The 24,086-nt window shown below is 45.5% G+C and overlaps 2 protein-coding genes across 2 annotated transcripts in view; both read right to left on the bottom strand.

The window, feature by feature from the left end:
* Positions 1-2,583: 2,583 nt before the first annotated feature.
* Positions 2,584-4,542, bottom strand: POU4F1 (POU class 4 homeobox 1). The gene is made up of 2 exons (XM_042904213.1): positions 4,420-4,542; positions 2,584-3,726 (listed from the first exon to the last, which is right to left on the bottom strand). The coding sequence occupies exons 1-2, from the start codon at positions 4,540-4,542 to the stop codon at positions 2,584-2,586; spliced, it is 1,266 nt and encodes a 421-aa protein (XP_042760147.1).
* A 9,163-nt stretch (positions 4,543-13,705) lies between these two features.
* OBI1 (ORC ubiquitin ligase 1) overlaps positions 13,706-24,086 on the bottom strand; it is a 41,561-nt gene continuing 31,180 nt past the window's right edge. Inside the window, exon 6 of the mRNA XM_042928525.1 lies at positions 13,706-16,975. Coding sequence (XP_042784459.1) covers positions 15,460-16,975 — 1,516 coding nt within the window. The 3' untranslated portion in view covers positions 13,706-15,459. The remainder of the gene's footprint in view (positions 16,976-24,086) is intronic.

A 24,086-nucleotide genomic window follows, 5' to 3' on the forward strand; every position in this document is an offset into this window, starting at 1 on the left:
GGCTGTGGTTTAAGAGTTTCTGCAGTTCAAAAAAAAAATTGATAAACACAGGCAACTAATATAGAATTCATTTTATTCAGAGCACCGCTTTTCACATGAGTTATCTGAAAGTGAATTCTGATTCAGCAGAAAAATACATCATTCTCACCCCTTCCTCACTTTTTATCCCCCTTTCAATATCCTCCCCTGTATTTGTGGTTGAATTGAGTCTTGTTTTCTGACCGGCTCTACCAGGATTTGGCCCAGTATAAACAAAAATGCACCCAAATCATAAAACTGCTCTTCTTTCAGTTATGTTTTATTTGTAAGCATACTGGGACACATCCCCCTGTTGTATTTTGGCGCACAGAAATGGTTCTAATAGAAGTGGGGAGGGGGGGAAAGGTAATAGAGCAAAGACATAACCAAGGAGAAAGCTCAGCAGACATAACATGGACAGGTAGATCAATCCGTGAGACATTTCAGGATTAACACTGGCAGTTTGTAACCACTGTGTGAGTGTGTGCATTAAAGAAAATATTTACAGTAATCTTCTTTTTTTCCCCTCTTCCTCTAAATACAAGAATATGACAAGAATGTTGTGTTTTCGGTGAAAACAGGCAGTAGACTGTGAAATCACACTATCCACAAAACGGTCTATCAGAAAGCTAGCCCAGTTTAGTGCTCAGTTTCAAATGCATAGAATGTTTGCGCTGCAAACAATGATATACAACGTAATTAAATAAATAATACCTAACCAGAGTGAGACCTAATTGTGTTTCTTTCTGCACCTTTCAGATCATGCATGATTTCAGTCTTGTTAAATGGCAGAGTTTTCCTTTTCTCATTTGTCCGGTTTTTAATTTTTTAGTTCTTATTAAAGGATGGTAATAAACCATCTCCACATGAGATCGAAAGAGTATCTTGTGCACCAAGCACGCATTTTACCTAACCACCTTCAACTGTCTTTCTCTTTTTTTTTTAATCCAGTTCATAAAGTATCTTGATTATTACTATGAAATACTATACATGATTTTCTATTTGGGAGACTGATAGTGCAAATTAAAGTTCTTGCTACCCAACATTTATCCCCAGCAATAAATTACTTTTGAATAATAATAATAGTAATAATAATAATAATAATAATGAAACACAGTTGTTCTGCTTTCCACCCCAACATGCAGACCCCTTTGAAACAAATGGAGGGCTTTAAACCTGTCTTCCTCTCTTCTGGGATTTAGTTGATTTTTCTCCCAGCCAAGTCCTGCTCCAATTGAAAGCAGAAACTTCTCGGATTTCAACAATTTCATGTTCTCTAAAAGAGAAAGAAAGGGTACCTAGAAGAGCAAGACGGGTCTTGTTCTGGGGAGAAAATGGGACAGAGTATCTCTCCTAGTGTCTTCCACCCCATCAGTCTAACTGAATCAATGGGGGGGAGGGGGAATCAGCAGGTAGTTTAAAATAAACCACACTAAAAAATAAATGAAGGGGGACGCACGGTCCATGGGGGGGGGGCAGGGAGGGGAGGAAGCTTATTTTGAAATAATGTTTTCCAGATCTTAGATACAAAAGCAAACATGAAAAGAGAAAAACCTTGCTAAAATGGTTTTACTTCACTAGAATAAAATACTTCGGGGCCCCTAAATTCTGCCTTTTAGTCAGCTCAAAGACTGTGTGTGTCTCTCTCTCCCTGACCGTCCCCACATGACAGTGACCAGGCCACAGTAGAGGCCAGGTCACCAGAAAACTTGGGACCCCTGAACAGCCACCCTCCCCCTTTCACCTGTGCTCCCACTCACTTTCCAGCAAATGGAGAGCAGCTATTGGATTCTCATTGGAAGCCAGAAAAATAAATCAAAAGAGGACAGGGATGGGGTGGAAGTGACACTTGGAGGGAAAAAGTAAACACTGAGACAGAACAACTAGCTTCGCTACCCAGAATTTCACCCTCTGGTTCGTTTGGTTTTCGGTTTTTAACTCAGTTCATGTATGTAGGGTTGGGGTTGGTGGTAATAATGGTGGTGCTCTTTTTTCTCTTCCTTAGGGGGTAATGAAGCTGCAGAATACGGTTCCCCAGATTTAAGTTACTAAAGCATTTTTTCTTTGCTTTTGTTCTGTTTTGTTTTAGTTTGTCTTTATTTGTCTAGGTTTTTTTGTTTTGTTTTTTGGTGGTTGGTAGGTTTGTTTTTGTACGTAGTTCCTTGGTCCCCAGGAAATTTTGACAAGTGTCTCTGGTCAAAAACAGTCCATTTCCCTACTCTTCCCCACTCTCCCCCCACCCCAACCCCCAGAACCAACCTGCTCCTCAAAACCCCTCCTCCAGTCTCCGCTTTCCTTCCCCTCAACTCCCCGCTCACCCAAAAGGTCCCTCTTTTTCCCCCACCTGGCTCTTGGGTGTCCACACCCAGCACCCAGTCCTCTTTGCTGTGGAGGATCAGGGGCAGAGGGAGCACAGAGAGGGTGGAAGAGAGTGCTCGAGGAGGGACTCCCCAAATGCAAGCAGGATAACGGACACTCCAAGTCTAGGGGGAAGCAGGCCCAAAGAAAGCTCCCGAAAAGCCCCTTCAGCTCCCCGCTCTGCCCCGCCCCGCCCCTCCCACCCCCTCAGTAAGTGGCGGAGAATTTCATCCGCTTCTGCTTCTGTCTCTGGTTGCAAAACCACACCCGCACCACGTTCTTTTTGAGGTCCAGTTTCTCGGCGATGGCGGCGATCTTCTCGGAGGAGGGCCGGGGTTGTACGGCGAAGTAGGCCTCGAGGGAGCGCTTCTCCGGCGCTGCGATGGAAGTCCGCTTGCGCTTCTTCTCGCCGCCGTTGAAGAGCTCGGGCTTGTTCATTTTCTCGCGCTGCGCGCCCTCGGCCTCCTCGAGCCACGCCTGCAGGATGGGCTTGAGCGCGATCATGTTGTTGTGCGAGAGCGTGAGCGACTCGAACCTGCAGATGGTGCTCTGGCTGAGCGAGCCCACGCCCGGGATCTTGAGGTTGGCCAGCGCCGAGCCCACGTCGGCCTGCGTCACGCCCAGCTTGATGCGCCTCTGCTTGAAGCGCTCGGCGAACGCCTCGAGCTCGCGCGGGTCCGTGTCCGAGTCGCAGATGGACGCCAGGCCCGCCGCGCCCACCACGGCCGCTGCCGCCGACGCCGCCGCCACCTGCCCGGCCGCCGCCGCCGCCGCCGCCGCCGCCGCGCCGTGGTGCGCCGCCGCCGCCACCAGCCCGGGGTGCGGCAGACCCGACGGCATGTTCATGGCGGCCGCCGCCGCCGGGTGCGACAGGTGGCCTAGGCCGTGCATGTGCGGATGCGGGTGCGCCGAGCCGCCGAGCAGCCCGCCGCCCGGGCCGCCGCCGCCACCCCCCGGGCCACCGCCGCCGCCGCCGCCCCCGGGGCCGCCGCCGCCTGGGCCGCCGCCGCCCCCCGGGCCGCCGCCGCCCCCCGGGCCATCGTGGGCGCCGCCGCCGCCGCCCGCCGCGCCCGCACCACCCGCGCCGGCCATGAGCGCGAGCGAGGGCGACGAAATATGGTCCAGCAGGTCGCCAGGCTCGAGCGCCTGGTGGTGGTGGTGGTGGTGGTGGTGGTGCGCCAGCGGCACGGTGGACGTGGACGTGCATGGCACGCTGTTCATCGTGTGGTACGTGGCGTCTGGCTTGAATGGGTGGCTCTTGCCCTGGGACACGGCGATGTCCACGGCCGCCAGCGCCTCTGCCCGCGCCAGCAGCGTTTCGTCTAGGCTGGCGAAGAGGTTGCTCTGCAGCTGCAGGCGACACAAACCAAACCAAAACAAAACACACACGCACACACAAAACAAAAACAAAACAACAACAAAAAAAGCAGAAACGCAAAACAAAACCACACACAAGCCGGAAAGCACAAGCAAAGGGCAAACCAAACACAAAGCAACCAAAATAACAATAACGGGGGTGGGGATAGTGGAGAACAGGAAAGACGGAATGGGGGGCACATTGGGGACGAGACAGGGGGGATAGATGAGTAGGGACGTATGTGTGGGGAGGGGGACAGATGCAGGGGAGAGGGGAACACAAGAACACATTCCGGGAACCGGCGTGGGAGACCAAAAAGGAGGGGGAAAAGAAGAAGAAATGGAGATGTAACTCGCAGCTGGGGACCCGTGTCACGCACCCGAACACGCACAGAGACCGCCTTTCCGAGGCGTGAAATTAACAGAGAAAGTGGAGGGAAGTCGAGAGTCACGGCCCCGGCGCTCCCCACTCTGATAGCAGGCGCCCGACACAGAGGCAGAGGCGACGGGAACACGACATTAAGCGCCACTGGACAAAACGTCCCTCGCAGCGGGATTCCTCTAAAAATCCCTGCCCGCAAATCCCCGCACCTGGACCTGTGCGCACACCAGCACCCGACATGCAGTGTCTCGGAGACGGGGAGGGGGCAGGCGCGCGGGCCGGGGCCGCGGGCGTGGGGCGCTTACCGGCGGCGTGGGTAGGCAGGCCCGCCGGATGGCCTCAGAGCTGGAGTGCAGCGACGGGTACTTGTGCTCAGGGAGGGTGGGATGCATGGCAAAGTGAGGCTGCTTGCTGTTCATAGACATCATCTTGATGGCTTGGCATGTAAATCCACAAACACTCCGAAAGTCTGCCGGAAAGTGCGCACGCCGGCTCCCCCGGCCTCCCTTCGGAGGCTGCAGCCGCGGCGGCTGGCGGCGCGGAGGCGGCGGCCGCGCCGGGGGCTGCTGCTGCTCCTCTGCTGCCGCCGCTGCCGCCCGGCGCTCCCTTTGACCGTGCAGAGCGCCGCGCACCGGCCTCGCGATCCCACTTCTCCTACAGCTCTAGCCCCGCGCGCCGACGGGATGCACTCCTCTTACACCTGAGCCCCACTTCTCGCGGCCGGTTCGGGGAGCTCTCGCGAGAGCTCCGGGCCCCGCAGCGCTGACAGGCATCAGCTGTCTCTGTCTGTCTGGCGCGCGCTCTCTCTCTCCGCGGCGCCGTGCGTCTGCGCGCGCGCGCGCGCTCTCCCGGCCGCGACAGGCGTTTGGGAGCCGCTCTTATAGTGACCACCAGCAAGGACAGCGCAGGTGATGCACCTGTAGCTACCCGGGCATGCGCACTTGCACGCCTCACCTTTCCCACCGCGGCTCTGGAAAGATCAAAAGGGCTAGCTATTGTCTGAGGGTACGCACCTTTTAGGGGGAGAAAGACAAGATGCTCACAAGCCCGGTGGTGTTTTCCCTCTCTCAAACTCTCCCCCATCCCCACCGCAAGCCCTGAATATATGCGCATTACTTAGGCACACCTCCACTCCGGGATGTCTAACAAGCTGTTATATAATGTATACAGCTGGATATTTGTATGTTAAATTATGCCCGCGCATTCCTCTGTATACAGTATAAATAACAACACAGAAATGCAGAAGATGCTGTCTTTTGCTGCAAGAACCCGTTTCTTTCAAGGTTTATAAATAGGTTCCTGGAGGATAATCGCGGTGACAGACATTTGTTTGAAGCAGTCAGACGCTATTGATTTCCATATAATTTAATTTCCTCCGCATACTTTGTTGTTGTTGTTGTTGTTGTGAATATAACTGTGTCAGGCACCGACAGTGACAGCCACTTAGGAGCCACAAGGAGCGTGTGCGTTCTACCAGGGAACCGCTGTTGAAATGAAATTGTGCATTTCTCTTATTGTTTGTCTCCTTTAACCGTGTACAAACCCACATTTCAAACGAGCTCCGGGTGATCTGAGGCTTCTAGTAATCAAAAGGAAAAATAGTTAACAGGGTGTTGTTGGGATCCTTTCCTCTCCTCAGCGTGTACACACACACACACACACACACACACACTTTATGCTGGAAACTCCAGAAAAGGAAATTGCTTTAGAGAAAAAAGAATAAGATGTTGAAAAGAGAACTTTCTTTTCCCTTCCATCGTTTTGGCTTCTTTGCCTCTTATCTCTGCCTCTCTCTCTCCCTCCCTCCGTGTGTGTGTGTGTGTGTGTGTGTGTGTGTGTGTGTGCGCGCGTGTTTTCTCTTTTCCAATAGGAGATAGGATCAAGCCAGTTTATAGGAAAATGTGATTAAAATATTAATTCAAACCAACTTGAAAGAAAGAAACCTAAGCTCTGATCCGGACTTTATTTTTTATGTATGCTCTTATTGTGAAATCAAAACCTAAGAAGAATGAATCAATTAGCCAACCTGTTATATGGCCCTTGTGTGGCAGGCAGATCAAGGGCCTCCCGTGAGAACCACAGTTCAGGTGCCGAGTCCCCAGGGATACAGCACTTGCCCCGGGTGATAATAACAGCCCAGATGCTATCACATCTGTGGCAAGAGAGCTGGAGAGCGGCAAGAGGCTACTTATGGGAGGCAGAGATCAGATAAATAATCTTTCTGGTCCTTCTCACATCAAAGAGGTCTGTATTTCTACCGCAGAACCGATCTTACTTCTATAAACCTTAATTTGAGTTCGCGTGGATCTTTTCTTCCAATAAACGCGTCCGTATTTATCATATATTAGCACTCAATACTCAAATTCCAAGAAGAGCCCACAGGCGTCACCATGGTTTTTTCTTTCTTTCTATTCTTTTCTTCTACCCTCCACCCCCTTTGCAGCCAGAGAGGGGAGTAAGAAAGATGTTCACTTGCCGGTGCGAGGAGCCGCGTTTCCATCCATTACGTAGTCCCTGGGGAGTGCTAAATGCAACTTTATCTCTGCAGGGAATGGAGAGGAGCAGGACTTCGCTGGAGAGAGCGAGTGAGTCCTAAGGTAGTCGCCGCCCCGGGTGTCCAGGCTTAACCTAATCCTTCTTGACACCCCTCGCAGCGGTTCCCCGAGCTCTCTCACTAGGGGAAGGAAGGGTCCCACAGAGGGCGAGCGCCTAGATCCTGTCTGCCCCCCAGGGAAACGCTGGCCTTTAGGGACCCTGAAGCGTGCACAGGAGACAGGATTTCAAACAGCGCAGGTTAGGGCTGAGTGGACCTCCAGAGAGCGAGGCCAGGCCCTGAGTACCGGAAGCTCATCTCTGCTCACACTACCACCCTGGGAGGGCACCAGGAAATCCAGCGGGGAGACCCCCTGACGGAGATCAGAAGTTCACCGCTCCCACCCCCCACCCATCTCCTAGTTCACATTTCTTTGGACACCTTTCTTAAGACAACACCTAGGGGTGGGGCCAGACCTCTGCCCAGATTATCTCAGCTTTTCCTGGGGTTAGAAATAGGAGGGCTATAGGTTCAATTCCCAATCCAGCCCCCAACCAATGGACTGGAAGCCCATTTAGGGCACATCTGTGTCCACCATGGTACTTAGCAAGGTGTTTGTCACAGAGTAAAAACGCCCCATGAAATAATATGTGTGTCTGGGAAGGAAGAGAAGGCAGATGGAGGGGCAGGAGTAAAAGCCAGAGAATTCAACAAGCCAAGGTTAATGGGGTGGGGGGAGAGCTAGAGGAAGATCACTGAAGGGTCTGCTCTCCTCCTAAAAAGGAGATGAAGACTGGGCCAGAGGGGTGTGTTGTCCCCACACAGAGCTGTAAATCTGGATAGCAGCTTGTTCTTTTTTTGGAGTTCAATAATTTCATCTCTCCCTCATTTACTTTCTACTTTCCTTTCCTTCCTCAAATGCTTGGTAATCACCAGTCGGGGCCAGGGCAAGACACTGGAGAGAAAATGAGGTATAAAATATGGGTATCTGCCCTCCAGGAGGTGGCAGTCTAGGAGAGTGGGGCAGCCCTAGGTGAAGAGGTGTTTGTGGTATAGGTGTGACAGGTACAACGAGAGGGCGTTGTACAGAAATATGGGACAAGTTGGGAGATGATGCTGGGATACTTATCTTGCCACATCCCTGCCAGGCCTCAGCTCCAGGCTAGAGAATGGGGCATAGTGGCAGGTCTGCAGGCAGTTCCTTGGTCCTTCTCTACTTACCCCAAGGCTGAAAGAAAAGGGTGGTGGACTGGGGCTCACCAATATGTTACTGCTTTGTTTTCCTGGATTGGCAAGCTCAGTAACTAGCTGGCCCCTGCCTGTGCTAATGATGCCCACATGGGGTCTGAGCCTTGGCATAGATTCCTGGAAAGATTCCCCCCACCTTCCTTCTCCTTGTTTAATGACCACCACAGATTCTCCCCTCCCCCTAGCTCATAGCTTTGCATTTTATCAAGAGGGGGATAATGAATGCACAGCTATTGATTTCCAAGGAATTTCCGCCCCCAGGGATAGGGAGTCTATCATCTGGATCAGAGACACATTTCTTTCCCTCATTAATTAATTTTCTCCTCCTCCTTTGGCAGGCCCCACTTCACATCTCCTTTGGCAGCTCCTTCCTCCCCCCCCCCCCCCCCCCCCCCCCAGCTCAGAGAGCAGAGATTCCTTGGTTGGAGTGAGGGCCAGCACTGCTGGGAGTGAACTCTCCTAGCCTTGGACACCCACGCACCCACCCACCCACCTCTCCAGCTCTGGAGAGAACGCCTGACAGCTGCTGCCCGCTGGGGCTACCTTTCTCCTTCCAAAGGGGTACAGGGAAAATTAGCACTGGACTCCGCAGCCACTACCTGCACGCATACACACACCTATGGGATTGGACCCGAGTTATTTGTTCGGATTCAGGGACAGGGTTTTGGCCCTGAAGAATGTCTACTTAAGTGCGTGGAGGTTGTGTGTGTATAGGGAGGAGAGGATCGGGCCCCGGGTTCTAGCGTGAACCCAGAGATCTGGCGCTACCTGCAGGACGGCCACCTCGGGTTCTGGCGCCTGGAGCAGGAGCTCTGCTCCTGCCAGATTCGGGGAGCCACGTTTCCCGCGGGCACTTGCCCAGTTTTGAAACTAGGCACATTGCACAGCGCAGTCAGCACTCTGCGCGCAGAGAAAGCCCCCAGAGCCCAAAGCTGGCCGGTTGCAGAGGCCGCTTGGGTTGTTTTTAAGCAGTGTGAAGGGGCAGGCAGGGGAGGAGCAGGCCCAGAGTAGGGGCGGGGGTCGGTTCTCCGAAGAGGAGCTGCACTTGGGTGGGCCCTGCACCCTCTTGCGCCGACACTTTCTGTCTGAAGGGTAGAATGGAGGAGCTGCTGGTGACTGTACTTTCGCTTCCTCTCCTGGCCGTCTTCCCGGGCCAAGCCTGGGCTGCCTCTCAGCGCTTCCCTCGCGCACGCCGGTCGCGTCTCTCCTGCTGGCAGGGGCCCGGGATCCTCGCGGGTCCTGCCGGCGTCCTCAGACCTCCTCCACGCAGACCGCAAGGCCGCAGCACCCACCGGGGCCGGCGCTTGGCGGTGGCCCTACCCTCTCTGCCAGCTCCAGGGCCCAGCTCTGCCCCAGCAGCGAGTTCAGAGTCACGTCCTTGCTGGCGGGAGCTCAGAGATTTCCTGAAGGCCCTGTCCTCCCTTTCGCGCCCGGCCCGCGCCCGGCCTGCACCCTGGGCTGCTTGTCTTACCCCCAAAGCTGAAGGGGGTGACTTATTGAGGCCCACGGTGATCTCCCGTAAGGATCCCGCCCCGCGTTCAGACCGGATTCCAGATGGGACCTGAGGAGAAGGTTCTTGAGGGAGCCGGTCGAAAACCTACTGTTTTCTTTCTTCTGGCCGTTTAATTCAAGTGCAACTTCCGTTGGGAACATTTTCCTGGATGTCGACCACCCCACCCCGAGATGATGCGCTCCCAGTAAAGATCACTGCCGGTCACTATCACTCTTGGCGTTACACGTGGAGATTATCTGTGTTTCTCTGTATCTATCTATCCATCCATCAGCTCCACCTTAATCTTAATCTCTCTGTGGACTTAAAACCAACCTACCTTGAAAGATCTGCGGGTGAGGCCGGACAACTACATCTCCATCCTAACAGGGGCATGGCCTCCCCCGCCCGCTAGCTGCCAGAACCAGTTACGCTGTCCGTGTGAACAATGTTGTATCACTAAACGTGGCCACGCGCCCATGTGGTCTAGATCCCAAGAGGAGGCAAGTCGCCTCCGCCCCACCCAGGCTCTTTCAAAACTGGAAGAGCGCGCTGGTCAGAGAAGGGGTTCGAGGTCCCCGGGTTAAAAACCACAACGAACGAACCAACTCTACAGCAGGCACTCCCGCCAGTGACCCTATGCGACGAGATGGAAATTCTGTCGCCTTCCCTCTGCTCAGCCGCCTGCCCACCGCTGCGACTCGGACGCACGCAGGCCCCAGGTGGAGGGAGCTCCGCTGGCGCAAGTGGACAGCAGAGGACCCCCGGCCCTCCACGAGTGCGGTTCCGGGGACCCGGAGGCTGGCGCCCATCGCCCTCCGCAGGCTCAGCTCTGCCTGCTGGAGCAGGATCCCTAGGAGAGCCGGGAGCCGCCGAGGAAAGCGCGAAGCCGCGAGTCCAAGCGCCAGAAGTGCGGAGTTGGGTCCTGTCGCCGGGCTCCAGCGCTCGCCGGCGCCGCCGCCAGCCGCCCCTCCTCCTCGCCGCCCGCACAAATCAAAGCCCCTTGCGAGGGACTGGGAAATAGTTGCCTTGTCATGTAACACATTGCCCTGATTTATTATAAAATTTTAACGAAATCATGCATATTTTAACAGCCTTTAATCACTGCATGAAAATTTAATTCATGGACTGTAGCGCGTTTAAATAAATGAAGTGTTAATTCATTAGGATTAATTAATTTGTTAAAGGATTGTGTGCAAGGTTAAGGTGGAAAGAAAACTCTTTGTTGGTTTCGCGTCTTAATCGCCAGGTTTCGGGAGTGGTAATAAAATGAAAGGAAACCTCAAAGCAAGTCGTTTCTTCGGGTGGGGTCTGGGCGGGACCAGCTGACAGCGCTCTCGAGAGCGCGGGATATTCCGGCCCGAGGGGCCTGGGCGGGTGGGTCCCCCCCGGGGCACTGGGGGGCCGGGGGTTGGGGGAAGAGCAGCACTGGCTGCGGAAATCCCGGAAGGTTGGGTTCCTTGGAATCAGAGAGAGGAAAGGGGGCTCAGAGCCGAGGCTGGCGGGCTAGACCTCACCTCCCCACCTTCAGCACGAAGATGACCCTGTGAGTGAAGCGAGGTCGCGCCTTCCGGCCCTCGAAGCGCAAAGCCTCGGCTTAATGGACAGATGATGGGCCAGCCCTGCCACCTCCTGAGCCTTCCAGCGCCCAGGGAGTCACTGTCTCGCCATCAGGCCGCCGGCCCTGGCGGCGAGGGCGAGCTTAGAGCCTCAGGAGACGCTTGGAAAGAGGAGGCGGAGCAAAGCCAAACTTGCAAGCTCAGGCTGGAGCAATCTAGAAACCTTTCTCAATCAGGAGCCTTGACATCAGAGAATGGGTCCTTCAGCATCTCTTCTGAGACGTCTGCTAAACAGGTGCTCCTTCAAGGATAGCGGACGAGCAAGGGACATTCTTTTCCGCACCGAGCTCTTATTCATCCTTAAAGACCCAAAGCTAACAGCACTTCCGGTAAGATGCCTGATTTCCTCCCTGCTCCAACCTACCCCCAACACCGACTTTTTCTACTCACCACGTTATTAGAATCAAAAAGGGACACAACTAGCTCCTGTCCTCATAGAAAGTCTCATTTACATGCCTAAATTATTGCCCTTGGGAACTGGATCTTTACACCCCCAAATTACAAGTGTCACACAAGGCACACACTTCTTTCTCCACAGTTGGTTGATCCAAGGACCATTTCTTAGAGGGGGGTCTGCTCCCTGATAAGACACAGCAAGCCTAAAAATCTACCGTTTCATGAAGTGGAACTTCAAGGTATTTCTAGGCTGCATCTGTCACATAAAACTGAAGATCACCCTAGCTTGAGCTCCAGAAGGGTTCTTCTTAAAAGAAATCTGCATCTTAATAGATGTTTCCTCGCTCAGAGTGGGGTTCCGAGAATTAGGCAATAAATGTTCACTATGCACTCTGAGATCATTGCTTAAAAGGTTTTCTCTCTGCCAAGTATTATTAAAAGGGTAGGGTTACATCATCACAGGCAAAGACAGTGTTGTAGGACTCGCACAAATAGGAATGAAAGACCTTATGAGGCTTTGGGAAATACTTTTAATCTAATAAGCCACATTCCATAAAAGTTAAACTGTTATCTCAGTTTGATGTTCTACAAGTGTCATTCACAGGTACAAAATCTAGTGTATGTATTACACTTTGAATAACTGAAAACCATTCAAGTATTAGAAACAAGTTTCTGAAACATCTTAGGGTGTAAGACCAAAGTTCTTCCCTTGTTCAGTGGTACCTTTAGTTTTGAACCAAATGTAGATACAAAAGAGATTATAGAAATACAAAGTACATTTGAAATTTAAGGGACTATAAATCTTAAAGTCTCCCATTTTCAGTTTTAGTCTCAACTGATCCATTAAAACAGGAAAAAGACAGTCATTATGGATAGAATTAAGATTTTGAAAATTAAAAGATGAACACTAAAGGTCATGTCAGAACAAAATCTAGCATCATGTCACATTTCCTTAGCCATTACATTTTAGGTGAGCAATCAAAAGATGCTGTTTTTATAGACATGAACTGTGTCTGCTTCTCTTATCAAGAGTGCATCTTTTTCTAACATCGCCTCTCAGTAGGGAGAGGCTACATGTCAGAGTTAATGTGAATCTTTCTACACTTAAAAGTGGCACACAACTCCCATCCTTGAGCTTCTACCTTAGTAGTGGAGTTAGACCCTGGAACACTGGCAGGAATTAAATGCTACTTGAAAAGAAACATGCTAATACTTCTAAAGTAGTACTTTAAAAAGAATCCGTGGAAATTTCAATTCCATTCATCCTTTGGCCTACAATTGCGAACTCTCATGCATGGGGGAGGAAGAGTACAAGGTCTGGAGTCAGAGGCCCAGCTCTAAGACATGGTTCTGTCCCATTCCAGCCATGTAATCACTAATCTTCAATTCACTTATTTGTAAGGTGGGGATAAGAGTTCTTGACTCACAGAGTTTGAAAAGAGGATTATTAGGAAATAAAATTTAGCAAAGTACTTGCTTTCAATAGAAGTTTTTGTTTTGTGTTTACAGTGTGCATATAATAGATGTACTTGAAAATACAAAACCACTGTACTTATTATGATATATCAGATTATGGTAAAAGAGTACAAATGAGAATATGTGATTAAAATAAAATCCTGCAGGGGTGGCTGAGTCGCCCAGTTGGTTAAGTTTCTGACTTCAGCTCAGGTCATGATCTTGTGGTTTGTGAGTCTGAGCCCCACATTGGGCTCTGTGCTGACAGAGCTCAAAGCCTGCTTCAGATCCTCTGTCTCCCTCTTTCTCCACCCTCCCCCTCCCCTCATTCTCTCTCCCTCTCTCTCTCAAAAAAAAAAAACATTAAAAAAATAAAATCCTGGAGGTTATTACCTTCAACTGAAAAAGTCATAGGTTTAATTTAATACATGAAATATTGTTTTAGGAAGGATGGAGCAAGGTTTCTGAAGCAGCTGGGAAATACTCTGGTCCAATATAGACACTAACCCTGATTAGGCATTAGTAAATCAGGTTACACATTCTGGATTGCCATGGCACACTGTCAGTTTATACTGGATTAATGAATTAAAAACTGACACATTCATAGTAAAAAAGAGTTACAGACAGAATTAGAGTGAGGCTTACCCCCAAGTTTACTCTGTGATTACTGAGAAAAATTGTAGGTTTTTATATTTAGTGAAATTTCAAATATATTTACCACATTGTCAAAGACACCTAAACTATTAATATCTCTAAGAGTATCATTAACATATCAAAAGAAAAAATACCACACAAATACTTATTGGAAAACATACATGATAAAATAAAAATGATGCTTTACATTAGCTTTTCTTTTTGGCCCTTATTATTTCCAAAAGTGGAGGGCATGATTCTTCAAATCATAAAACTGATTTGTTATACTTTTATGGTTTTATTGAATCCTTAGAATCTATTATAACAGGGGTCAGCAAATTCTTCTGTAAAAGGCCAAACAGTAAATATTTTAGGCTTTGTGGGCCATACGGTCTCAGCGGCAACTATTCAACTCTGCCACTGCAATGCAAAAGCAGTTACAGATATTACGTAAACAAATGAGTGTAGCTATGTTCTAATAAAGACTTTATTTAGAAACACTGAAATTTGAATTTTATATCATTTTTCTGTATTAGGAAGTATTTTGGATTTTCAAAGACCATCAAAAAGCGCAAAAACCATTTTCATAGTTCACAGAACTTCCTTCCACAAAAAACAGGTATAGGCCAGATTTGGTCCATGCTCCATAGTTTGTCAACCCCTATATTATCATGACCAATTAAAAATTACAAGTTTTACTGGTCTTTATAGGCTAATTCAATATCTGAGACACCATCAAGGATTACAGTGCTTATGACATCCTTTATTCAATTCACATAGAAAAGCATGCAGTATTAATGTAAAACAGTACAGTATTAATGTAAAATGTTCAGTGCACATTAGATAAACAAGTCATTAGCATACAAACCATTTTGAAAGGCCTATATAGGCATACCAAACATGTTTAGAATATACTTTTTCGGAGCCCAAATTAAAAATTGTGCTTAGCTCACCTATTCTCATCTCCTTAACATTCTTCATGAAAAAAAATTTTTATCCTACATAAAAGATATTCTATTAGCCAACTAAAACTTTTTTTTCTTAAGGAAAACAGTGCAAGCAAGAATGCTACCATGCATACAGAGTTTCCACAAAGAATAGTAACATGCAAACAAGAACTTGATCACTCCAAAAAAAGCTCCACCAGGATAAAAGTGGATCAAGAACTTGGCAAAGGGCAGTTCCGCACCTGTGTATCTGGAACAATAAAGCTACCATGTTTAGGATCCTCCAAACCCAACCGTTCTGTGCCTTCTTTCCAAAGTAGGCTCAATTTCTGATTTTCGACGCACACAAAGAGATGAGCAAATGAAAGCTACCCGATATAAAACAAATATTTTCATATACAAAATGTATTCTTTCATACTAGCAAAATGCTTTCACAAAAACTGGACAAAACACAATGTTAAAAATGCAAACATACATAAAACCTGAAAAAAAAAAAAAGCAAATGAATACTGGACTAAGCTTAGAGTGCTATTTTTCCACCATGGCCTTGCCTAAAAGTTGGGCCATCACTAAACATAAATAAAAAGGGGCAGGCAAAATAACTTCCACCCAAGGAAAGCTTTAAAGAAACTCAAGTGTCTTATAAGCAGTGTGTAGACAATATGAAAAGTTTTATTTAAGAAATCCACGTTCTGAAGACAACTGAGGCTCATTTACAGGCCACTGTATCTAACAGCTAAATCAAGACTCAAGAAAACAAAATACACCCAAACCAGATACATACAATATTCATTAAAAGAAACCCTCTCCCTACCTCTTCTGATTAAAAAGATCCCCAAATGAAAATGAAAAAGGACAAATTCTTTAAAAGTATTCTGGGTACAGGCTAATTCACCATTCTGACTTGACACTTGACTACAGATTATCAATTCAAAATTGTACAGAACTTTTATGAGGGAAAAAGTAACTTTAAAAACTTATATTCCTCTCAGGACGAAAACACAAATGACACCTTTCTAATGAGTCAACTTTTCGTTGCTTTTGATGGGCTGGCATTGGAAAGACTGCTCTGGATTTTTCTTTTCGTTGACTGATTGATATTTTTATTCCTCTTTTCAGGCACAAAAGAAGTAGACCAAGGAGACTGAAGGTGGTTATGAAGACCATGCATCTCTGAGGTCATCTTAAACAAAGATGATCCAAACCTCTGATCTTCAAATAGCCGGTGTGAACTGCTTAACAAAACACCCTGGGAAAACTCAGTCTGAAACAAACAGCTCGGTGGTTTGATTTCATTAGTTCCTGGGTTAGAACTGGTATGGAGTGAAAAATCTTCATTCATTTCTTGGTCAGATGGAGAGAGGAGAAAAAAAGAAGTGGGTTTCCATTCATTTCCATTTTCTAACTGATCAGTAGTTAGAGAACCTTTGGAAAGGTTTGGCTTAGTTCTTTCATCCAACTTATCTGGTTCCTCAAGAAATTCACTGCCTTGAGAGGACTTTGATAACCCATCCAAATCTACTGACTTAAAACCGTTATTACAAGGGCTCTTGCTGTTGTCTGACTCCGACATCATTGAATCCAACTCAGATATTTTGTCAAGGTAAGCTGCGTCCATTGATGCTTCACTGGATGTTCTTGTCCGATTCATTTCAAAACAGCGAATAGAATTCAACCTCTTGGATATGCATGAGCCTGATTTCTCACTTAATTTTAAAGAAATTTCTCCAACAGAATTTGCTATTGTGTTTCCCTCTGAGCTTTCAAAATCCAAGCTCTGGGCATAGCTCGTGGAACAACAATCCCAAAACCCTGTCTTTAAGGAAGTAAAACATTCTGATTTCTTTTCATTTTCACTTCTATCATCTTCTGATGAGTCTTTAGTACAAACATTCGAAGAATCACAAAAATCATCAAACACCAACTTTCTGAGATGGTTTGAGTGCTTTTTGGAACCCACTGCTTTGACCACAGAGCTCTCTCTGTTTTCTGGAGTACTGAGCTGAAGGCAACTAAGGGACAGAGGAGTACAAGGAGCTGGAAGATCATAAAGTTCTTCATCTTTGTAGGGTATACAATCACTTGGCTTATTACCCCATTCTCTTTCCAAGTAAGTATCCATACTTGTATCTGTCACATCTAACATTATTTCCACCCGTTTCTGATATAGGTCTTTGTTCTTAGAACAATTTGGTTCTGTTTTGCTGGTGCTTTCCTGCCTGGCAGAACTGCTGGAAGGCTTTGGCAGGTGAGAACTTGAGGTGGATGAGCCAAGCTGCTTTCTGGCACCATCACCTTGATTCTTTGATGCCATATCCTCCTCACCGCCTAGGCTCCCCTTGCCATCTGTAGAAAGTGCTCTCTGGCAAATGGAATTTATAGCTTCCTTCTCTTCGCTTGAATTTTTTAGCTGTGCAATCTGAGATTCTAGTTCCTCTATATATTTATCACTTCGTTCCAGGGCTTTCTTGAGGCGATTGGTTTCACGTTCATGCTGTTCTACTTTGGACTGAAGAGCAGCTACTGTAAACCTTCCAAACCTGCAAGGAATGGAAGGATAGTTAACTTTACAGTTCAAGCTTTTTTCTTTCTTTTTCAAAGTTAAGGGTGCAAACTATGTCAGCCCATTCTAATCTCACATACCAGTGACCTTTCAGACCAGTCGATGGAACAGTTCAAAAGCAATACCAGACAGATGTAGTATCTTCAACAAAGAGTTTCTGCACTGTATGTAATAATATGCATATGATAATACTGGCAAAGATCTCGTAGGATACTTTTGTGGTCAAATAAGACTAGTAATGGCAGAGAGGCAGAAACTTCACTGCTGACTTCCCTTCCAAGAGCTAGCTCTATCAATTCAGCTCATATATGCATGCAGGGTTATCCCCTAAAACAATGGCAAAGATTTATGATAACATTTGAACAGTGGTCCACATCTTGAAATATTTACATTCAATCATTTTCCTATCGTACAGCAGTGTTTTACAATACATTTCTTGTACAATGTCACCTTGTCAAACATAAAATGCCAATTTGAAATTCAGAAATCTTAGCAGTCCCAGCAGGGGTGGTTTTAAATACTTATTTGGACCCTTTCAATTATAGCCACCCTTGATCTGAAGCTTTTACTTGGCCTTCTGAACACTGGGCTTTAATTCATTTCATTTCTACTTATTTTTGGCATTTTACAACTGTGTGGGACATCAATCTCATTTCTTCCAACTTTGAAATACAAAGGCAGTACCTGTGGTTCCAATATATTACGCATAAAAACATTTTTACATTTCCTGGAAAGGAACATTTTGGAGAGTAAATGAAAAAGAACACATCAAAAATTCACTTCTTTTACTCAGCATTATCTTGTTTTCATTATTCCCTTAAGAATGGGTACTGGGTTCAGCTCAGAAAACGCTTCTGAGCACCTAGTATAGGCTCATGGTATTATCCAGAGTGGGGGATACAAAGATCAATAAGACTGTCCCAGCTCCAATGGATATAAAATGCCTACCTTAAATTCCATCTGAACACCAAAGAAAATTCCATCTTTCAAGAAAACTGCTTCTTACAAGCCAATAAACGTAAGCCTTACATTCTAACCCCATGAAAAATATTTCTTGCCACAGAAGTTTTTAAAAAGCCTCCTTTTAATCATCTTTTTCATGACTTAAATATTGATCCGTCTTGAAGAATTCACGGATTGTCTGGAGGGAAGTATTTGAGAAGGTAACAACTTCTTCTTCTTCTTCTTCTTCTTCTTCTTCTTCTTCTTCTTCTTCTTTTCAGTTTACTTACTTATTTTGAGTGAGCGACAGAGAGTGCATCTGCATGCGAGCAAGTTAGGGAAGGCCAGAGAGAGAGGGAGAGAGAATCCCAAGCAGGCTCCAGGCTGTTAGCACAGAGCCCTATGTGGGGGCTTGAATCCACGAACTGTGAGGTCATAACCTGAGCCAAAATCCAGTCAGACATTTAACCAACTGAGCCACCCAGGTGCCCCAACAAGGTAACTTCTAAAAATTGTTTCTACCTATGGGTTTATCTTTTTCTTCCTTTTCCCCCTAATTATAAAAGTATTACAAGTAAGAAAATGTACTAGATATTAAAAAAAAAAAAAAACATAAAGGAGAGGAAATCCACAGCAACTACCTTTTAGAGTCAACCACTACATGTTGTATGCCTCTCACTCAATGCCCAACACCTTCTCCTACATACAGCCCAATTCATGCTGTAGTTCACTCCGACACAATCCCTGCTCTCGCTGGTCACTAAGAGTAAAAATTGGGTGGGGCGCCTGGGTGGCGCAGTCGGTTAAGCGTCCGACTTCAGCCAGGTCACGATCTCGCGGTCCGTGAGTTTGAGCCCCGCGTCAGGCTCTGGGCTGATGGCTCGGAGCCTGGAGCCTGTTTCCGATTCTGTGTCTCCCTCTCTCTCTGCCCCTCCCCCGTTCATGCTCTGTCTCTCTCTGTCCCAAAAATAAATAAAAAACGTTGAAAAAAAAAAAAGTGGGGCAAAGGTAAATATAGATTCATAAAATCTCAGAGTTAGAAAGGGCCTTAAAAGACACGGTACTGAATATTGATCTACTCATTGCAACTAACTGAACTCCCGGAAAGAGCACACTCCCTTCTAAAAAACAAAGCAAAAACCACAGGTATAACAAAAACAAAACCAAATACAATAATAAGCCTCCCTATTTTAAAGACAAAGTTTACTACTATGAATATCTGGTTAAATGAATGCTAGTAGTTTTTCTTTCTTTGTTAGAGACAAATGTTTGGTTTGTAAATGCTATAGTTGAAAGAGCTGTAGTTTCTGTGAGAGAATTTTAAAGAGTGAACAAAGATCTTAAGGACATCAGCAAAAATGTTAGTGAGTTCTTGACTGTAACCACTGTGGCATAATCAAATAACCCACATATTTTTAAATGGAAAAATTGTGTATCATGTTTTTTTAATGCGAACGGCAAAAGTGACAGCCTTAAAATTAGCTTATCAAAAATTTTTTTCTTAAGTGCAATTTTTACAATAAAGGTAAACTCAAATGAAAAAAATCAAATGATTTAAAATCGAATAATGTTACTAGATAGTAAGTCAGCTATTACCAAAGGATGTCCTTGGGAACTCAGAGGCTTACCTAAGGAAAGACAAGTGACAAATAAGAAATATTTCCCAAAATATTTATAGTTTCTTATTCTAGGTTTCAGCCTGGAATTTCAAATATAATGTCACTTTAAGACGCTACATTTGCCCCTGTTTATTTTTAAATTATGTTTTGAAAAGAAGCAAGTTAATAAATGGTTCTGAGTTGAAGTCAAAAGGACAGCCCTAACCATGTATTGTGTTACTTCAGAGAGAAAGCTGAAGTGCCATGAGAACCAACAACAAAGGCCAGCAATGGAGCACATATGACAGGGACAAGCAAGCAGAAGTCACTGATGGAGCTGGCGGTTTTCTAAAAGGTCACTGCCCTCAATTCCCCAAAGTTCCATTTCAATACTTTACAAGTCTATAATACTCTGAGTGATCAGACCTTTTTACCATGCTAATAAGAGGCTTGTACTGGTGGGCAAACTAACAGAAATGTACAGTGAAAGCCATGGAACTGATCAATTAATTAATCAATCAATGTAATTTGTTTTTGTCTCTCTCTCTCTCCAATTAAAGTATAAGCTCCAGGAAAGCAGGGAGTTTGGCCATCTTATGTTTACTGCTAGTCCCCTAGAACAACTCCTGGTATACGGTAGTCCTCATTAAATACTTCTTGAATAAATGTTATTTTCTTACTTTAAGATGCATCAATGCCTGACACAGCAAGACAGAGCCAACACCGCAGGACAGGATGGGCTGAAGGGTCCATGGGCCTCTATTACATGTAAGTATTATGAGTTGTTATATTACTAAATTGAATGTTTCATACTTTGGACTGTTTTTCTTTTTTTTTTTTTTTCACTGACACCAAAGAAAGCAACAGAGGACAACATATACACAGTACAGTTTTGTGGGTTTTTTATTTTGTTTTTTACTACAGGTTTGCCATCTTATACTGCTCCTTCCAAAAACAAAAACAAAAAAAAAAAACGTGCACTTCAACCTTAGCAAAAGAATGGAAACATAAGACTTTGACATAGTTATTAGGAATTTTTAGCTCACAAAGGTATCTATATTAAATTTGGCAAAGAGAAATTAATCAAGTCATATAGAAATAACAATTAGGACTGCATATCTGATGCGATAATTCCATAAAAGAAGACAATGAAGATAATGGCTTATTTAACTTTGGGTTTTAATACTCTGATTCACACTAATTCCAGATATTTCCAGAGTACATAACATTAAATGAATCAATGCCAAGGCAAGCCAGAGGGAATTCTAACATCATTTACCATACTTCCTTTTCCTGAGCAAATTTCAAAATGGAGTATTTTTATAAACATTCCATTAGAGACCAAAAGGCTTTGATTTTCAAAGTAGCAGTGATGGCCAAAGGCTTCATTATGTCAGAGAAAACCTCGTAAAGCAGTGTGGGAGCTGCAACTGATATACCAGAAGTATGTTCTGCTAGAATCTAGGAGAAGCTTAAAGGATTTTTCAGCTTGCAATGTTAACTGATATATACATTCTGGATTAGGGCTCCTTGTCCAAAAAGCTACAGAGGTGCAAGATTGTTCCTGTCCCTATTAGCAGTAAGAGAGATGAAAGTCCTATTGGTTTGACCTCTGAGGTATTATAGAGTAGAGCGTCTTTAACAATGAAAAGTTCCTCAGTCCGCATTTTCTCATAGCCCATCACACAGGAGTAGTAAGATGTGCTCAAAGTACCAAAAGACCTAACCTCTAGTGCTATGCTGCCATTAACTATTTGTGAAAACTTGAGCAATTAACTTTGTGTCTCTAGTTCTCAATGGCATCCCCACAAAAGGGATAAATGCATCAAGCCCAGTGGGTTGCTGAGACCACTAAACTTCAGAAACATCTTCAGGACACAGGGTGACACCAGGGAGGTGAATCTACCTGCCTCCCATGTATCTGATTTCACATCTTTCCCTTACTTGCTCGCTGAGGTAGTAACTGTAAAAGAAAGTGAAAGCAATCTTTGGATCTGGATCAGCTTTTATAATCTGGCCTACGTGACAGTTTTCCAGCATAGATATCCTTGCTGTACATGGTTCTTATATGCGTAAATTTCAGTTGCCACAGTTAAGTAACCCCAGTCACTTAACAATGTGGTTCACACTTACCACATTATATCAGCTGTGACTAACTGCATGAAACTGCATAAAATAAAAATCTCACTACTCGCTTTTCAGTTCACAAAACACTACATAAATAACAGATGTGCATCAGTGACCAATCAGGTCACTTCTTTCAAAGTCTGAAAGTGATTGGTCAGTCTGCATCTGTTATTCAGTTCACAGACAGACAGTAAAACATGTAGTGCTGCCACATACATTTTACAAGGATGAATAATCAAAAGACAGAACTGGCCAACAAAAACGGTGGACCAAAGAAATGTAAAGTGATCAATGCTAGAAGTAAAACTGGATCCATTTGTAAATGTAGTTACTGAAGATCTGACCACAGAAATGTTGAAACTGTCACTATTTGAGAGACCCTAGCAATGCCAGAGGAACTTGGGAACGGCAAACTTATTGACATAAATAAGAGAAGTAGTTGTGATGAAAAGAATAAAGATGTCTAGAGGAAGTGACAGGCTGGTAAAAAAAACTTCACATTAAGGCAATATGGAGATATTTCATGACATTGAAAACATTAAGGATAAAATGTTGGGAGCTGATGCAAACTTAGGAGTATGGCAATTCGTCAAGGCATCAGAAAAGATACTGGCTTCATATCGTAAGTTATGATACAAAGACAAGCACTATTCAGATTATTCTCCACAGGTTTTTTCACAAAGAAATACCTTAATTTGCAATGTTTCTAATGTTTTAAATTGTACTGTGTAAATATTAACACACTAATTAGTTTTACTGTTTATTTCCATATACATTTATAACTGATAACAAGAGATTTAATGTTTTGACAAAAATTATCAAAGTTTATAAAGCAACTTGGTTTACTCATTGATGATTAAGATTGCTTTTCATGGTTTTAACCAGAATAGCCTTTTTATGGTCGTATACAACTGTGCAAAGTGAGGATCACCTATACTAAAGGAACAGTTGATATGTAAGAAAACCAAGTAAACTTATGAGTCTTGAAATTTTTTTTTGATTTATTTATTTTTGATAGAGAGCACAAGTGAGGGAGGGGCAGAGACAGAAGGAGACACAGAATCTGAAGCAGGCTCCAGGCTCCGAGCTGTCAGCACAGAGCCTGATGTGGGGCTCGAACTCACAAACTGTGAGATCATGACCTGAGCTGAAGTCGAACACTCAACCGACTGAGCCACCCAGGCGCCCCAGTCTCGAAATTTTTTTAAAATAACTATCACTTACTTACCCTAAAAAAGAATAACCCATTCACAGGGGGAATTTTATTGTAGAGTTGCCTGTCTATATAACTGCCAATTGCATATCTGCTCATTCTGAGTTTTAGATATTAGAAAAATATCTTACTTTAAACAGAGGAGAGGTAGGGTTTGGAAGGGAAGAACATCCCATTATTTCTTTCCCATTCCTAAGTATTTTCTTCTAAAGCAAAATTCACCAGTGAGAGATTCCTTAAATTTGCAAACTCCTGTTTTTGATTACACATAACTTAAGTGAGTAGCTTGTAACATGAGCTCTTCAGGAACATGAGTTTTGACAGGAGTGGGAAGAACAGGGAGAGGCCCAAGTACTGTGTTCTGCCTTGTGCTTATGTGTGCAGGGTGGGTAAAGGGGCATATTTCAAGGAAAGAGGGCAGAGAGGACCAGGACTGTAAGAAGCTCAAAACTGTATTTGGTGGTAGGGGCCTTTGTCTCATCTGCTTCCAAAGGGTCATCTCTGTGTTCACCCATATCTATCTAACTCTTGTGTATGTGTCAGGAGGACGGTGGGGAGCATTCTGTCTTTAAACTACTAGGGATGGTGGGGGGCGCCTGGGTGGCTCAGTTGGTTAAATGTCCGACTTCGGCTCAGGTCATGATCTCGCAGTTTGTGAGTTCAAGCCCCGTGTCAGGCTCTGTGCTGACAGCAAGCTCAGAGCCTGGAGGCTGCTCTGGATTCTGTCTCCCTTTCTCTCTGCCCCTCCCGTGCTCACACTCTGTCTCTCTCTCAATAATAAATAAACATTAAAAAAATTTTTTTAAACTACTAGGGAAGGGGCGCCTGGCTCAGTCGGCTAAGTGTCTGACTTCAGCTCAGATCATGATTTCATGGTTTGTGGTTCGAGCCCTGTGCCGGGCTCTGTGCTAACAGCTCAGAGCCTGGAGCCTGCTTTGGATTGTGTGTCTCCCTCTCTCTCTGTCCCTCCCCCACTCGTACTCTGTCTCTGTCTCTCAAAAATAAATGAACATTAAAAAAATTTTTTTTAAATACAATAAACTACTAGGGAAGCTCTGGGAAGTGGCCTATGCATTTTTATCTGCTGCTGAGCTGTGTGACTTGCCAGTATTTCTTCAAGAGTTTTCTTTTTAAAGTTAAATACTCCGTTATGAAAATGCTATATTCTTAGAGAATTTATTCATCATAAAAGTATGGTCTATGGCCAA

This window comes from Panthera leo, chromosome A1, assembly GCF_018350215.1.
Source record: "Panthera leo isolate Ple1 chromosome A1, P.leo_Ple1_pat1.1, whole genome shotgun sequence".
In the NCBI taxonomy this organism is placed as follows: Eukaryota; Metazoa; Chordata; class Mammalia; order Carnivora; family Felidae; genus Panthera; species Panthera leo.

Excerpts from the sequence above, each read along its gene's own strand:
- POU4F1 (XM_042904213.1), bottom strand. The coding sequence starts at position 4,542 with ATGATGTCTATGAACAGCAAGCAGCCTCACTTTGCCATGCATCCCACC. Across the intron at positions 3,727-4,419 it reads CCTGCCTACCCACGCCGCCG|CTGCAGAGCAACCTCTTCGC; the intron begins GTAAGCGCCCCA and ends TGTCGCCTGCAG.